Consider the following 16,534-nt stretch of genomic DNA (forward strand, 5'->3'; position numbering starts at 1 on the left):
AGTAACCGTAGATGCAATGTCTCTTTGTGTTGTCTTACCCGACAATGGTGAAACCGAAGAAGATGTGTGTCCTTGTGTTGTCTCACTCGACACTTGAAACCGTAGATGATATATCGTCCTGTGTTATCTTCCCTGACTCTTGTGAAACTGTAGATGCAATGTCTCCTTGCGTTGTCTTACGCAACACCTGTGAAACCGTAGATGAGGTGTATCCTTGTCTTGTCTTACCCGACATTGGAGTAACCGTAGATGCAATGTCTCCTTGTGCTGTCTTACCCGACAATGGTGAAACCGAAGATGATGTGTCTCCTTGTGTTGTCTCACTCGACACTTGTGAAACCGTAGATGAAGTGTATCCTTGTGTTGTCATACCCGACATTGGAGTAACCGTAGATGCAATGTCTCTTTGTGTTGTCTTACCCGACAATGGTGAAACCGAAGAAGATGTGTGTCCTTGTGTTGTCTCACTCGACACTTGTGAAACCGTAGATGATATATCGTCCTGTGTTGTCTTCCCTGACTCTTGTGAAACTGTAGATGCAATGTCTCCTTGCGTTGTCTTACGCAACACCTGTGAAACCGTAGATGAGGTGTATCCTTGTGTTGTCTTACTCGACATTGGAGTAACCGTAGATGCAATGTCTCCTTGTGCTGTCTTACCCGACAATGGTGAAACCGAATATGATGTGTCTCCTTGTCTTGTTTCAGTCGACACTTGTGAAACCGTAGATGATATATCGTTCTGTGTTGTCTTCCCTGATTCTTGTGAAACCGTAGATGATATATCTCCTGGTGTTGTCGTATTCGACAATTGTGAAACAGTAGATGCAATGTCTCCTGGTGTTGTCTTATTCGACAATGGCGAAACCGTAACAGTATTTCCTGATTTTTTTTCCGTTGCCGTAGTATAGCTGTTTTGAGATATTAGTTTATTTTGCGTTGTTAAACCTGTAGAAGTGACAGGGTAAGACGTCGTTGTGATTGTTCCTGTTGTTTTGTATATTGTTCCAATTGTGGCAGTAGTACTTGCATTCATTGTTTTGAATACTAAGCAAGTAAGAGTTAAAACTGTAAATAACATAAAACTTTTGTCGGAGGTACATTTAAACATACAAATGTGTTTCTTAATGAAATTTTAGTAATTTTGATTTCCGTGTTTTCAGATCAATTTATCAAAAGCAAACAATGTAATACGTTTAAATTTTCTTTGTTTTCTTTTAAATGGTTTAAAATGAGAAAGATAGTACATTATGTATTTATTACTTTTAAAAAAGTATTTAAACTATCTTATAGATGTGGATTCATGTTTGACAGGAAATAAAAATAAAGTTTATTCAATGTCACATCGTGATATTTTATATAATTTTGAGCACTATTTGCTCGGAATTTACATACGGTAAAAAATAACCAAGATTTCCGTGGAGAGAAGCATCATTCCCCCTCATATGGCTGCTTTAATCGGCAAGAGAATTTATAACCTGATACACTTTTGAAAATGTTATTTTTCAAGGACACAACCAGAATGTCGAATCTTGGTTTCACTTCTAATAAAGGAGATTTGAATCGTAAGTCAACAGATTGACTTGCCTAAGCTGTGGTTTTTTTTTTTATAATTATGGGGCATTTTGCCTTTGTTTTCCAAGATTAAATTATTGGAATGAAACTCCCTCAACAGAAAGCATAAGAAGCAGACAAAAATGGTGGAAATCTCAAAATATATAACATCTGAGTACAAACAAATTTTAAATAAAAATGATTTATTCAGTTTCTATTTTCAAAGAAATACAAAGCAAGTAAATTAATGAGTAAAGATAATCCAAAGAAAGAAAAAAATACCTGGTATGAACCAATACGTCTGTATTTCACTAAACATCTTTGATCCTGTAAATTGCATTAAACTAGTAAAAATATGTCACTAGATATCAAAGATGAATGAAAATCATCCATCTACAGAGCTCATAACCATAAGTAGATCTAGATGTTCCATCCCTTTATCACGATTTATGTGAATTCGACAGGTTTAAAAAGATTAAATCAATACTGATATCGAGATTTTATACATTATGAAACCTATCGTAATTTATTGACATTCACATTATAAGACAGTACCGCTTTTTTGATAAAATAGCCTTCCAAAGAATCTGAAGTGGGTATATGAAAAATATTTTGTTACATTTATTTGAATGGTATATTCTTCACATTTACACAATATACAAGGTATAAGAACCAAATGCGTCGGAAATAAAAATTCCGACGATAGGTTTTATACAACAAGTACTAAAACACCAAAATGATTTAAACATGAGGCATTAAACATTGTTTATTTCACACATTCTTAAGTTTTGTACTGTTTGGTACATTACTGTTATCAACATACATTGCAGGTAAAATTCCTATGTTCTATTTTGTCGAAATAGTCGTTAGTATTATATTTAATAACTTTTATTATATTGTATTTTATTTTATTTGCTCTTCATTATTATACAATTGTAAGTATTTCTTTTTTTTTTTTTTTTCATTTACCCTACAATTGTTTTTCAATACTCAAGATGGTTTTATTTCAATACCAGTTATCAGCTTTAGTAATACTTTGTAGTATTCAAAAATAATTGCTTCAAATTTATCATTTTAACCAAAGCAGAATATATCGAAACAACGAGCCCAATGAAACATTGTTGATTTTACAATTTCTTAAGTTATGTACTGTTTAATTAAATAATGTTACAAAATATAGTACAGGTAAAACTCCTAGTTGAGAATAGTTCCTATTGTCAACGAAATAACGATTATGATTACATTTAATAAGTTTTATTTTATTTTATCTCCTTCATTTTTGTACAAAATATTCCAAATATTTCAATACCTGCTATCAGTTTTAGTAATACTTTCTATTGATAAAAAATAATTGATTCAAATTGATTCGTTTAAAAGTTTATCAATTTAACCAAAGCAGATAATCAATACTAATGCATATTAGTAGGCAGGTAAATATAAAAAGGTTTTTCAAATAGTTAACGAAAAATGTTTGATCCAAGGCTTGTTTATTTAGGTATGTCTCCCGAGTTTATTCTTTATGATATAATTGCTGCTTGGGCTGTAAACAAATAATAAACTAAGAATCTCTCGTTAAGCGGAATAAAAAAGGAAACTATGATAACAATGAATAAATTTTGCATTTTTATCAAAAGTCTCTCATTTGATAGTGAAGAACTTCTTATCAACTTTGTTATCTCTTTTAATTCAATGCTGAACTTCATTGTTAAAAACATCACCTATTTCACGCAAAAGTAAACAAAAATGTCAGTGGCTTTTCTAGAAATTCTACTGAACGCAACATATTTTGACAAACGAAACATGATAAGGAACAAAATCTTATAAGACAAATTAATCTTAAGAAATGAAAAAAAGAGACAAGGGAAAACAGGTATAATATAAACACACTTAATGATGATAACGAAATAAAATACACATACAATATAAAAATTGATGTTGGGAAAATAACACATCACAAAACATTATGGCAACTGCAGTTCAAACTCCCACAAAAAATTGAAGTGATGTCAGATATTGCTAACGGATATGACCTGCTCTTATAGTGGAATTCGTTACATAGCAAATGATTAAGATCCGTAAGCGTCATGTTTTAACTTGCCATGGAAAACTACTTAAGAGTATCTTGTGCCATATCTGACAAAGAAACTTTACATATTTCTATCAAATAGATATGACGATTGTAAAGTCTGTATTGATATTAGCTCTCAGGTTTAAGGATACTACTCTATAAGAATCATCAAAAACACTCACTACAAAACATGTTTGGTATATAAGTTTGTAAATCGGCTTGCGTTTCTGATTATCTATGCTGTTGTTGCGGCGTGTTTTGTTTTATTACAGAAGGATAACCACGTGACAGAGAGTAGAATATTTTGGAGCATTGTCTTTCAATGGGTAAAATGAAATGCAAATAATGCCAATTTCGGTATGCTGTACGAAGTAATCTCTCAATAGCAGCATTACAGCCGAAAACGTATAAATTTAAAAGATCCAAGTTTAAGACAACTCTTACCTCAAGTTACTACTAGAAATCAAAGAAAGATAAATGAACTCCTGCTGCGTTTAAATCGTCCTATTCATATACACGAACCAGGATGTTAACCTTTTAAAAATACATGGTAAGGATCACTTTGTAAGGTATATCTTATAAATATTTGTCTAGAAGCAGTTTGATAAAATATGTCTTTTAACAACGCTCAAAAAATGATGACAGATTCACACACTTGCAAATGAGACGTGTTTATATTTATATCAGATTGACCACATCAATCATTTAGTCAACTTATAGCATGTGCACTGACGTTATTTACGTAATAACAAAACACTTTTATCAGAATGATAATCTACGATAAAGGTAGCTTATCAAATGCGTGAGGTAACAAACAAAAATGCGTATGAAAAACATCAAATACCTACGCTAAAAACCACAGAATCAAAGAAGAAAAAACAAACAAACAAACAAATCAAGCGCAACAAATTATATAACGTTTTGTATAATTCTGTTATCAAAATTTATTACAGGTTAAAGTTCTCTTTTATTCTTAATAACTTAGTGAAGGGATATGAGTGTCAAAGAAAATATTAAGTTTTGTTTGATATTATTTGACAAGCAACAGACAGACAAATTGAACCATTCTATGATCGTGCAAATATCAGTGTTATGTTTTACCGATAATATTATATTGAATATTCATAAATGGATTCATTCCTATCTTAAATCATGTCCAACTGTTATCAGCTTGTTATGTTTTGTATCACTTTAAAGGAGTTTATCTAAATTGATTCTTCTAAATGTGCGGACACATTCATCATTTGAAGCGACGAATCCCCCCAAAAAGACAAAAACATAGAAAACAGAGACGATTTACATTTAAAATGTAGACAACAGAAAAATACACATACATAAAAAGGCACTTGTAATATTTACTTCCACAAAAACAACGCGACATCATGCCGTTCGCCCATAGCGGCATCCGTCACATGGGAAGTAATTTAAATTCATAAGCGTGAAGTTTGGTGTGTTGCAAGTCTGATAAGACGTGGAATATAACTTCTTGACAAATCTGACTGAACGTATTTTGTGCCATCTTTGAGATGGAAACTTCAAATATGTCTATCAACTAGCAACGACGAACGTTAAACGAATGTATTGATAGTAGATCTAAGGTTTGAACATACCCCTGCCTTAGCAGCGCATTACTTTAAGAACTAACTATTACAAAATCGAGACGGTAACATATAACTTGTGCGTGTACGTATATGTAAGACTGGGAACCGCGATAGAATGCAGATACGTTCCATGATTTTTTGTAAAAGCATGTCTTTCATGCTCAAAAGGTAAAATTCTATGAAATCAAACTTATGAAAAAAGCACCATTTTTCGATTTTTTATACAACTATACATGTGACAAAGTTGTCCCGGTTAATCTTTGAATTATATTTTATATTATATTATAGAACAAAGTCCGAAACTGTATTTAAGATTTTTTAGGAAGTTGAAAGTATGCTGAAAAGAATTCCTAGGAAATTTAAAAAAATAAAATAAAATACGCGATAACAAACATACTCTATTCCAAATCACCGCATGTCCAGATGCTCATTCCCTATTCTCCCATACCCTATTCCCATTTGCTCTATATTCCATTAAATTAAAATGTTATGCCATACAGGTACTGTAGTGATAAGGGAAAAGAAAAATAAGTAGCAAAGTGTAGAATATCAGCTATATAACTATATACACTAGAGCATGATTTTTGACCTCTTCTGCTGAGGCACTCTGGATGTTAGTGCACAGAAATTAAATGTTGAAATATTAAACAGCCGTCCCTCAAATAGTTAACTTGGCTTCTGTTGTATGTTTTTTTATCTACGTGATTTTGTGTTCTATATTAAGTACACGTTAATATAAAATTTATTAATAGTTCTTGACGATGGTTCATTACAATTCTATTCATGTCACAGTCAAGTTGTTCTACTCAACCAAATATTAAATATCTATAACGGAAATTAAATAAGATTCCAGTATTTTGATGAAATTCAATAGGATCTATTTTACCATATCTGCTTGATGCCTAAAAAATACTGTTCTAATAAAATAAAGTGGGTGTAGTGTTGTTCTCATCTACACATGGACTTGGTCCATATATTCGATACTAATCGACGTGTTACATACAAATATAAAGGCCCATCCGTCTGTAAACGAGTCTACAAAATACCTAATAACGATTTTATTTCCTAATCTAATATGACAAAAAAAGGATTTTGCTGTATCTAAACCCTACAACAAGTGGCAATATCAGGGTAAATTTTGAAAGTTTGAAAACCAACGCCCAGGACTTGGTGCAGGCATTTAAAAATGAAAGGTCATTAAAACCATAACCATTCCGCTTGGAATAAAATAATCCTAATCTAATGTTGCCCATAACCATTCTGTGTAATTTCAGTTTAAGTACTACTTTATTTGTACGATTTCGCTAGAAAAAATGCAATAATCTTGTTTGTAAATATAAAACGGTACATTTGCTAAATAAATCTTTTTTAATATCCTACCCGTTCCAACTGTAATAGTTCCTGATTAGTAAGATAGCAAACATAGTTTATAAAATACTTTGGTTTACTTCAAATATCTAGTATTTTAATCTGCTTTACAATTTTGTCCTTACGTTTTAAGCTTATCTATTGGATATGATTTTACATCGATATGAAAAAGGATAATGTCTATTTACAAAAAGGACATTCGAATGTCAAAAAGGTTTAAGATGTCAATAAGGGATACATTCGTTAAAATTTAGGATATAAAGCAGCAGATTAATCACTGAACTAAATCATTGATCTGATAAAATCTTAGCAGAAGTTAAAAGAAACAGAATAAAAGAAAGTCCCTATAACAAGTGGCAATATCAGGGTAAATTTGGAAAGTTGGAAAACCAATGACCGGACTTGGTGCAGGCATTTAAAAATGAAAGGTCGTTAAAACCATATTTATATCGCTTTCAACCTCCCGCTTCAATTACAGATAATATTTCCAGTACAATTCAACACAAATGGGCATCATCAACTTACCACCAGACAAAATCGGTTAAACCTGTAATCAAAATATATAGAGGGTATGAACAACAAATAAGTGAAAATAAAGACTAAATATGATAAATCTAATGTAAATCCTAGCCACGAGTTTCAAAAACGACTGTGCGGAACTTGTTCCGCACACGAGTTAAATCCGCAAATGTTTTTGGCACGAGTGATCATTTTTTGGTTATTCACGATAACCAATTGATTGTCCTATTTATTTTACTTGAATTCATACGCTGTCAATTCCACTGATCTACTCCAAATTTCTTTTGGGGACTTCTATTCCATTTTCTTGTTGGTGTCTAACTCATTGCATTTTTTTGTGATTGCTGTTACCTCCGCTCTGTTTAAGTGTCCAATCCAATACCAGCGCTTGTTCTTGATTAAAACTGATATTGGAATTGTAGATGTTCTTTATTGTTGATGTTATTTGGTCATCATTATTCTTCAAAGACATTTGGTTTGAAAGACGTCAAGCTTTGTAATAATGTTTTGACGATTTTCTTAGATTCTTCTCCATATAGAAGGTCTACAAAGATATTGCGCATTGTGTTTTGTTTATGAATGCTTACTTCCATGTCTTTCTTAGGCTGGCTTGAAAGTCATTGTTAATTGTTTTGATGATTAAAATGATCTTTTCTGATTTTTCTCTTCAGTTGATTGGGTCTGTAAGGTGACATTGCTGTGGCAGCTTGACTAAATAAGACAGTTTCCATCGATAGGCGCCTGCTCACAATCCTAGATGGTCTTCAATATTTCTGTAAGGTCTTTAGGTGTTACCAGTTCTTCGGCTTTTAACATCTGAGTTTATCTGCACATCCAGGTGCTTTCCCATCGTTTAGTGTCTTGATTGCTTTGGTCACTTCTTCCAATATAAGACTGTCAATGCATATGTCTAGTACTTCTATAGATGGTCCGATGTTTGCCCGTGCCAAAAATCCTCTCTTTATAATAGCCTTTCAAAATATTCTTTCTTACAGATAAGTTCTTCGTCTACACTGAAAGATGTTGTATTCATGGTTACTTAGCTGATGCCTCAGCTGTTTTGTATCCACCACTTAAAGTTTTGGAGATACGATATTATGTGCTCATATCTTGTTTTGCCGCTGCTTCCTTTGTCACTGATGTACTAACTGTCCTTTCTTGCACTTTTTCTGAATTATCTGTCTTGATTTGTATATTTTAGCCTCTCCTGTAATCTAGGTGACTTCGTGGAAAGTAGATTACTTTTTGTTGTTTTCCTCTATTCTATACTGTCTTATCTTTCAATTGTTCAGTTTCGGTCCCATATTTTTTTCTGCACTTCCTTCAACACCATATCGAAGTTACCACGGCTTAAGTCATGTTGGTCTTGCAGTACTTCAAATATGTTTCTTATCTCAGAGTCTTTCGGTTTCTTTGTATCCGGAAGTGGTGTTCTCTGTTTTTTTTTCAGCTTTAATTGTATCTTACCAAGAACAAATGGGTGATTGCTGCCAATATCTGCATCTCTCAAGGCTCGTACACCTTGGAACGATTCTCTCCATCTTTTGCTGATAATGATGTAATCGATTTGGGTTTTTGTGCGTCCATCGGGAGATGTTCATGTCCATTTATGTATTTTGTCTTTTATGTTTGAAGTTGGTAACTCCTATTATAAGCTGATTTTCGTCGCAGAAATGTCCTTAACTCGTACCGTTATTGTAGATAACATTCCACATTCTTGTCTCCCTGAAATGTTCTCTGAACGTTCATTTTTTTTTGTTTCGACTTAAGTTGTCTTGGTCTCTTAGTATGACCAATACATCGGGGGCTGGTGTCCCACCTTGACTTTCTGCAGCTTATAGTTAAAAGTTTATATGTCCTCGTCCTTACCATCAGTCGGGGAGAGGCAAAACCACTAAAACCATCTTGACATACTTTTAGTGAAATCTTGCCGATATAATTTTGCTGCTTATAAGATTCCATCCAATCAAACATCTGTTTGTTTTGATGTTTGTTATCAGAGCTACACATTTGCTGTGATGGTCATTGCTTCTTCCTGGGTAGACGCTTTGATTCCCTGTTTACATTTTTGGGCTCCTTGTCAAGTCCATCTTGTTTCACAAAATCCTAGTATCGTGATGAGTTGGGCTAGCTTTCCAATTTCGTCGAGGGTTAGTACATTCTAGCATCCAACTCTATACACTTTAGGGGTGAGGATATTTTCTGTCGAGATGTCATCCATCATGGCTACAGTATCCTGGATAGCTTCTACCCGTTCTCTCCAATTTCCTATATTTCGGTTTCTGTAGGGTGCTGCGTGTTGGGGTTGCTTGTACTACGCATAACAAATGTTCATTCTTATTTTTTCAATTTTTTTCAGTATCTTCTGGTGATATTGGTTTTACTGTTAGATTCTAGTTGTTTTTTTTTAATGGTCGAGTTAGCCGCACACTTCTATTTATATTGGCTCTCGTGTTTTTGGCGGTAAACGTTAAATATTTATTCTCTTACACGCACTCTACACATAACCCTCAAACTGTACGCATCGAATACTGAATGAATTATTCCACGCTGAACTTATCGAATATCACGACTTATTATTTTGTTTGCTGGATAATTATTCTATGATTACAGGCTAGTTTACATTCATACTTTTAGAATATCACTAAAACTGCCAAGGACTTCTCATCAACTTCAGTCAATTCAATACTAAACTTCTTTGTTAAAAATAGCACCTGTTTCACACACATTTGAATGTAAAATGGCTTCAATAGAAATTTTACGGACCGTAACATATTTCGACAAACAAAACATAAGGAAAAGGCAAAATTTATGACACATTTTTATTCAAAGACATGAGAGAAAAACGTAACAAGACAGAACAACAGAGGAAATTTAAACACAATATGTCCATCAAATAGCAATGTGCTGATATTAGCTCTAATGTGTGAGCATATCACTGTATTGATAGCTTATAACTACAATTAGAAAAATCTAAAAGGAAATTTATTCGATGATATCTTGAAGCTTTCTTAGATTAGTGTACGATGTTTCAAAGCCACAGAAATCATCAAAGCTGACCCACTACAAAACATTTTTAGTATATCTGTTCGATATTCGGCATTTTCTCATTGTCTATACTGTTGTTGCTGCACGTTTAATTTATCTGTTCGTCAATCGGTTTGCATTTTCTTCTGTTGCTGCGTGTTTATTATATCTGTTTGGAAATCGGCTTAGGTTTTCGCGTTTTCTGTTATTGTTGCGTGTTTTGTTTTTTTTTTTTTTTTTATTACAGAAGGATAACCATGTGACAGAAAGAAAGAGTATTATGGACCATTGTAGCAGAAAGCAGACGTCTTCCAATGCGTAAAATTATCATAAATTCAAAATAACAAACGTGTAAATAATACAAATTTTGTCATGCTGTAAGCGTGTTTCGAGAAGTAACCTTTCAACAGAATCATTACAGCCAACTACTTACAGATTTAATGATCCATGTGTTTAAGACAAATCTTACCTCACTAATGAACTCCTGCTATGTTTTAATCGTCCTATTCATATACACGAACCAGGATGTCAACTTCTAAAGAAATACACCGTTAGGATCAATTTGCAAGGCATATATTATAAATATAGTGTGTAGAATATGTCTAGAAGCAGTTTGATAAGATATGTCTGTTATCAACGCTCAAAATATGATAAGAGGTTCACACTATTAAAAATAAGACGTTTTTATATCTATTTACATTTAACCGTTTGATTTAAGGGTTTGATGAATTTGTGTTTGACAAGTTTAAAGACAAAATAAATAATTGTTTTTGCGACTGCATGGGACAAATGTAGCTGAGGTACAGCCAGTAAACTAACATAATAACTCCCTTGTATTCATGATTTTCTAAGAAGAATAATTTTACTATTTAGGTATTCAACTCTGTCCTATCATATGCATAAAAAACATTAATTAGATTTGAAGGAATAGTTTTGCACCATCATTTTATAATCAAGGGTCCAGTGGTACCAAATATTACAACCGAATTTTTATGGGAATATAGCGTTTGATTAGCAATGCAACTTAAGAGTAATCAAGGTAATAAAAAATCCAGGGACAAAGACCAGACATGGAAAACTGACAAACGCAACAAAGCACATAAAATAACAAAAATAATTCATGTACATACAAAGTAACAAAAGTAAGTGAGCAATTTGAACTAAACGCTCGGAGTATTGACTAGGTGCATCGGTAGGGTAAGCATCCTCTGCTTTTCTAGAAAGACAATTCAGTTGCATGTTTTACAAAATCTAATTATTGTCTAAATTCGTTTTAATGTTGTTTTTTTAGTCTTGACTTTTCTCTATTTAGCTTGAATGCAAAGGTCCTGAATTTATGACTATGTTTGAATATTCATTATTAAAAGGGAAATCACAATATGAAGTTTGATATCAATAGCTGTAACTACAAACATTATTAATTTTGAAGCAGCAATGATTGCTGATCTTGACACTTCCACGTAATTTCAAAGTTCTAAAGTTCCCTTAAAGCAAATTTGTATATATAGTTAATGCAAAGGCAAATCTAATGTAAAATAGAATGGCTATTAGAATTAAAACATTCTAAAGATTCACTTTTTAACAATACACTATCCGTTCAAATCGTAAAAGTTCCTACCTGAATACAAAATAAAGCTTATAATATGACACTTTGGTACACTTCCAATTACTTCATTTTTAACCTTCTCTTCTCCACGCTCCATAAATTGGAATTATAACTTTAAAGTTCTTATGGATGCCGTCGAGGACTATGCAAGAAAATGGATAAAACGAGAACAAGAAAACATTGATTCTCTGTCAGAGTGGTTAAAGGCCGTGAGGTCTTTAATTATGAAACGAATGGAAGTTTTAAGTAGGTCAATAGTGCCAAGGCTACATCAGTTTTTAAAGACCCCGATGTAGCAAAAACATTGTCTACTATACATGACAAATACGTTGTCGTACCAGCAGACAAAGCCCAAAACAACATTGCTTTTGTCTGCAAAACGTTTCACATCCAATGTTTATTATTAGTGGTAGACGCAGAAAATAATAGCAGTGACAAGACCTATACTGCTACTACACTCTCCAAAGAAGAGATTGTGGAAAACCATAAATCTGTACTATCCCCTTTTGGTCTCTCTACCAAGGACGATGATTGTGATTTACCATCTATGTACTAGATTCCTAAACTCCACAAGAATCCATACAAACAACGCTTCATAGCTGGATCTGCAAAATGTACCACCAAACCTCTTTCAAAACTTTTAACTTCTATACTCACAACTGTCAAAGAGGGTCTGCAGTCCTACCACAACACTTGTTACTCCCGTAGTGGTATTAATTCAATGTGGATCCTGAAAAATTCGAAAGATCTTTTGGAGACAATTAGTTCAAGACTATTATCTGAATATAATAGCATTAAAACCTATGGTTTTTCAACACTGTATACATCTGTTCCCCATACTCAGTTAAAATCCCAACTTAAAAACATTATACATCGTTGTTTTTTCCAAAAAAGATGGTACACTTAGATACAAATATATAGTTCTTGGTAGAGATTCCTCATACTTTGTAAGAAATAATTCCAAATCATCTTCCAAATATACAGAGGAAGATGTTTACAAAATGCTGGAAGTTTCAATCGACAACATATTTGTCCAGTGTGGTGGACTGTTTTTCAACAAAGGTCGGCATTCCATTGGGAACAAATTATGCTCCTTTACTTGCTGACCTATTCCTTCACTCTTATGAGGCTGACTGATCAGAAAGAAAGAATATCATTTGGCTAGATCCTTCAATCTCAGTTTCCGCTATATAGATAACGTATTATCTTTAAACAATCCTAATTTCGGGGATTTGATACATCGCATCTACCCAAAAGAACTTGAGATAAAGATACTACAGACACTGTGAAGTCAGCCTCAAATCTTGACCTACACTTAGAAATCGATGGTAAAGGAAAACTATTGACCAAACTTTACGACAAACGTGATGACTTTTCATTTAGAATTGTCAACTTTCCTTTCATCTGTGGCAACATCCTTCAGCACCTGCGTATGGGGTATTCATATCACTACTCATACGTTATGTCAGAGCTTGACGAAACTACGCAGACTTTTTGTATCGCACTAGAACTCTGATATCTAGAACAGATAGGCTTCTGGAACAGGGTTATGTTGCTACAAGATTGAAGTCATCACTAGAGAAGTTTTATGGTGTATCCATCTGCACCATGAAAACTGATTTATTCAACGGGTCATAGTTTTCCTTTCCTCGTTCGTCTACTCCGGACTTTACTTTTTATGAGCAACTCGGCGTGTGCTTCTAGATGAGCAGAGGACGCTTACCTTACCGGTGCACCTGGTCCATGTTCCCAGTTTTTAGTGGAGTCCGAGTTGCTCATTTGCTTTTGTTACTTTGTATGTATGATTTTAGTTACTTTATGTTCTTTGTTGTGTATGCCTGTTTTCCATGTCAGGTTTGTCCCTGGATTACATTCTTTTAATTACCGCTATAACCTTGGTTCCCTTGATTACTCGTTTGAATTGTTCAATACTTTGTAATTACATTTCTTGGTGCATTTGTTCATCGATTTTAAATTGGAATAATGTCTATTTACAAGGTGTGCATTCAAATGCCAAAATTGTTTAAAATGTCAACAAGAGATTAAATTGTTTAAATTTACTACAGAATTTTAATCAATATCAAATAAAATGGACAGGGGAAACGTCACGGAAAAAGATTTATCAAGAAATTTATTAGTCTCGAGTCAAAGAACAAAGATCATCTAGGGCATCAAGATATAAACATATCCTTTTTATTTTGTTTGATTTTTCATTGTTTTTGTTTTGTGTGTGTGTGTGTGATCCAAAGGCTCTTCCCGGTTTCACATTTTGGCTTAGATGATGTTACGGTGTTAACAAGTAGTTAAATCAATCATTCTATCCAAATCACAGAACTCGTCACTTTCAGAAAAGCCTCCAATATCATACGGTGTGGGTATTTTGTGATACTGTCCCTTTTTTGTTGATAACACTTGTCGTTGTTTATTTTTTATGTTTTTGGTTCATTATACTCAATAAAAGAAGAGAGAAACTAGCATGGAATGAAAAACCTTTGTATTAGTTTTAAGTAAGGAAAAACTGTAGATGGCGTTTTGCACAAAAGTTCAAAGAAGTACTTTATCGAACGGCGAAAACTAGCTAAAATGATTAAAAAATGTATTTGAAAACGGTCCTTTCATTCGTACATTACTACTGAAAAAAAACAAAGTCCTCTATTGTATGAGAAATTTGACAATTTCCAAATATAGTATGAAAAAATATTGAAAGCTTGTCGGTTAAAAGAGCTGTTTACAATCATACACAGGCAAATATTTTTCATGTGAAATTCATGTTAATCGAGCTTAACATGAAATTAACAAGATTGTCATGTGAAATTAGCTAAACATGAACTTCATGAGAACATTTCGTGTGAATTTCAAGTGAAGGCTCCATTCGCCCGAATTTCACATGAACTCTGTCACTTAGTTTATTTGCTCAATTCAGGTGAAAATCATGTGAAATTCGTGTGAAATTATGTGAAAAAATTTTGCCTGTGTATTAAACGCGAAATAGCTAGTTTTTTTTCAATTAATCATGTTTTTTGAATTGGCATATTCATCAAACAACTAGTTGAAAAGCAGGTGAAAATCTACTTCCTTTAAATAGTATGTATTAACTATCTGAAGGAATTTTACTAACTACTAATAAATTGACCTCTGAAAACAGCAGTGTTGAGAAGAAAGAAATGAGTTTATATGTAAATAACGCATTTGCAATTTCCGTTCACCGAGATGTAAGGAATCGGAGAGCGTCACCCCTCCCCCAATTAATTAGGAATATCGCATTTCCCTTTTTTTTTACTAAAGTTGCTCGGATGTCTCATTCGATCATAATCATTCGTAACATCACATTACCTGACAAATTTGCTTTTTGGACAATTTCTGTAACATTTACTGTGTAATTTTCCTTGCTTAATGATGTTTTCAAAGACCCGTTTCAAGAAACATAGCGTTTCCCCTATAATGTCATCTTTATTTCTCGATAAATCTAGTATGTATGTCACCGACAGTAACCATGCTTTAAGCTCCACCACTTGTTTTTTACTGAAATGATAAAATATATAATGTTCCGATAATTTTGTGACTAACTTCATTATAAAATGTGGGTTTAGGATTCGCTGAAGGTTTTAAGGTTTGCTAAATTGTGTCTGTATATTCTTATTTTGCCATCACGGTTGTAAAGAGGAAAATTGCACTTGTCACATACACCCATTAAATTAAATGTAAAACTGGTTCTCCAGCTACCACAGCAGTTTATCGTTGACTGAGTATTGTGGTATGGTAAATATTTGTTTCCGTCGTTTTCAATTGCTGTTCTTTTTTCATTACGGCAAAAAATTACAATGTCGACATGTCATATCATGAGATTAAAGCGAAACCACTTTGGTAATGTTTCCCAAAAAGTGACAAATTAAACAAACAAATGAAAGCTACATACTTCTCTGACTGTCTTCTTTTGGGTCGATCCTGTACTATTAAATTTGAAAAGAACATTTACAACCACTCCAATCCAAACTTTATAAAATTGTTTATGTTAAATCTCTACTCTAACGTAAAGAAGTAAATGGAAAACAAAACGTTGTCTATTCTAAGAAGTTATATACTTCTATGGACCCCGGCAAAGTATGTTCATAACTCGTGTCGAATAAAATAAAAGAATAATCAAGGGAACCAAGGTTATAGCGGTAATCAAAAGAATGTAATCAAGGGACAAAGACCGGACATGGGAAACAGATGTACACAACAAAGAACATTCAGTAACTAAAATAATTTATACAAATTCAATCTTGTAGCAACAAAAACCTGTTCCAGCAGCCTATTTGTTAAAATTCCAGGGCGATACAAAATGTCTCCATAGATTCGGCAAGCTCTGGCATAACGTGTGAGTTGTGATATGAAAACACCATACGCAGGAGCCGAAGGGATGTTACCACAGATGAAAGGAAAGTTGACAATTCTGAATGAACAGTCATCACGTTTGTCGTAAAGTTTGGTGAATAGTTTTTCTTTGCCATCGATTTCTAAGTGTACGTCAAGACATGAGGCTGACTTCACAGTGTCTGTAGTATCCTTTATCTCAAGTTCTTTGGGGTAGATGCGATGTATGAGATCGCCGAAATTAAGATTGTTTAAAGATAATACGTCATCTACATAGCGGAAACTAAGATTAAAGGATCTAGCTAAACGATATCCTTTCTTTCGGAAAGATCAGGTATAAAGTCAGCTTCATAAGAATGAAGGAATATGTCAACTATTCAGCAAGTAAAGAGGCACGATTTGTTTCCATTGGAATGCGGACGGTTTTTTTTGTTT

The 16,534-nt window shown here is 33.3% G+C and overlaps 1 protein-coding gene across 12 annotated transcripts; it reads right to left on the reverse strand.

The window, feature by feature from the left end:
• Positions 1–82: 82 nt before the first annotated feature.
• Positions 83–11,044, reverse strand: LOC148599383 (uncharacterized). 12 transcript variants are annotated; one of them, XM_088557099.1, is made up of 3 exons: positions 10,607–11,044; positions 1,837–1,881; positions 83–1,047 (listed from the first exon to the last, which is right to left on the reverse strand). In XM_088557099.1, the coding sequence occupies exons 2-3, from the start codon at positions 1,871–1,873 to the stop codon at positions 83–85; spliced, it is 1,002 nt and encodes a 333-aa protein (XP_088413225.1). In that variant the 5' UTR covers positions 1,874–1,881; positions 10,607–11,044. The 12 variants fall into 12 exon arrangements, with proteins under 12 accessions (XP_088413225.1, XP_088413224.1, XP_088413220.1 ...); XM_088557098.1 differs by having other exon boundaries at positions 10,571–11,044; XM_088557094.1 differs by having other exon boundaries at positions 83–1,068; positions 10,607–11,042.
• Between the last annotated feature and the right edge of the window lie 5,490 nt (positions 11,045–16,534).

Source organism: Perna viridis, chromosome 13 (assembly GCF_037379345.1).
Source record: "Perna viridis isolate PV_CMFRI_1.1 ecotype Kerala chromosome 13, ASM3737934v1, whole genome shotgun sequence".
Taxonomy (NCBI): domain Eukaryota; kingdom Metazoa; phylum Mollusca; class Bivalvia; order Mytilida; family Mytilidae; genus Perna; species Perna viridis.

Bases quoted from the DNA above. Each gene is read 5' to 3' on its own strand.
- LOC148599383 (XM_088557092.1), bottom strand. From the start codon at position 1,894: ATGCAATTTACAGGATCAAAGATGTTTAGTGAAATACAGACGTATTGG. The intron at 1,069-1,836 runs GTATTTTTTTCT...TGTTATTTACAG, and splicing joins GACGTATTGGTTCATACCAG to TTTTAACTCTTACTTGCTTA.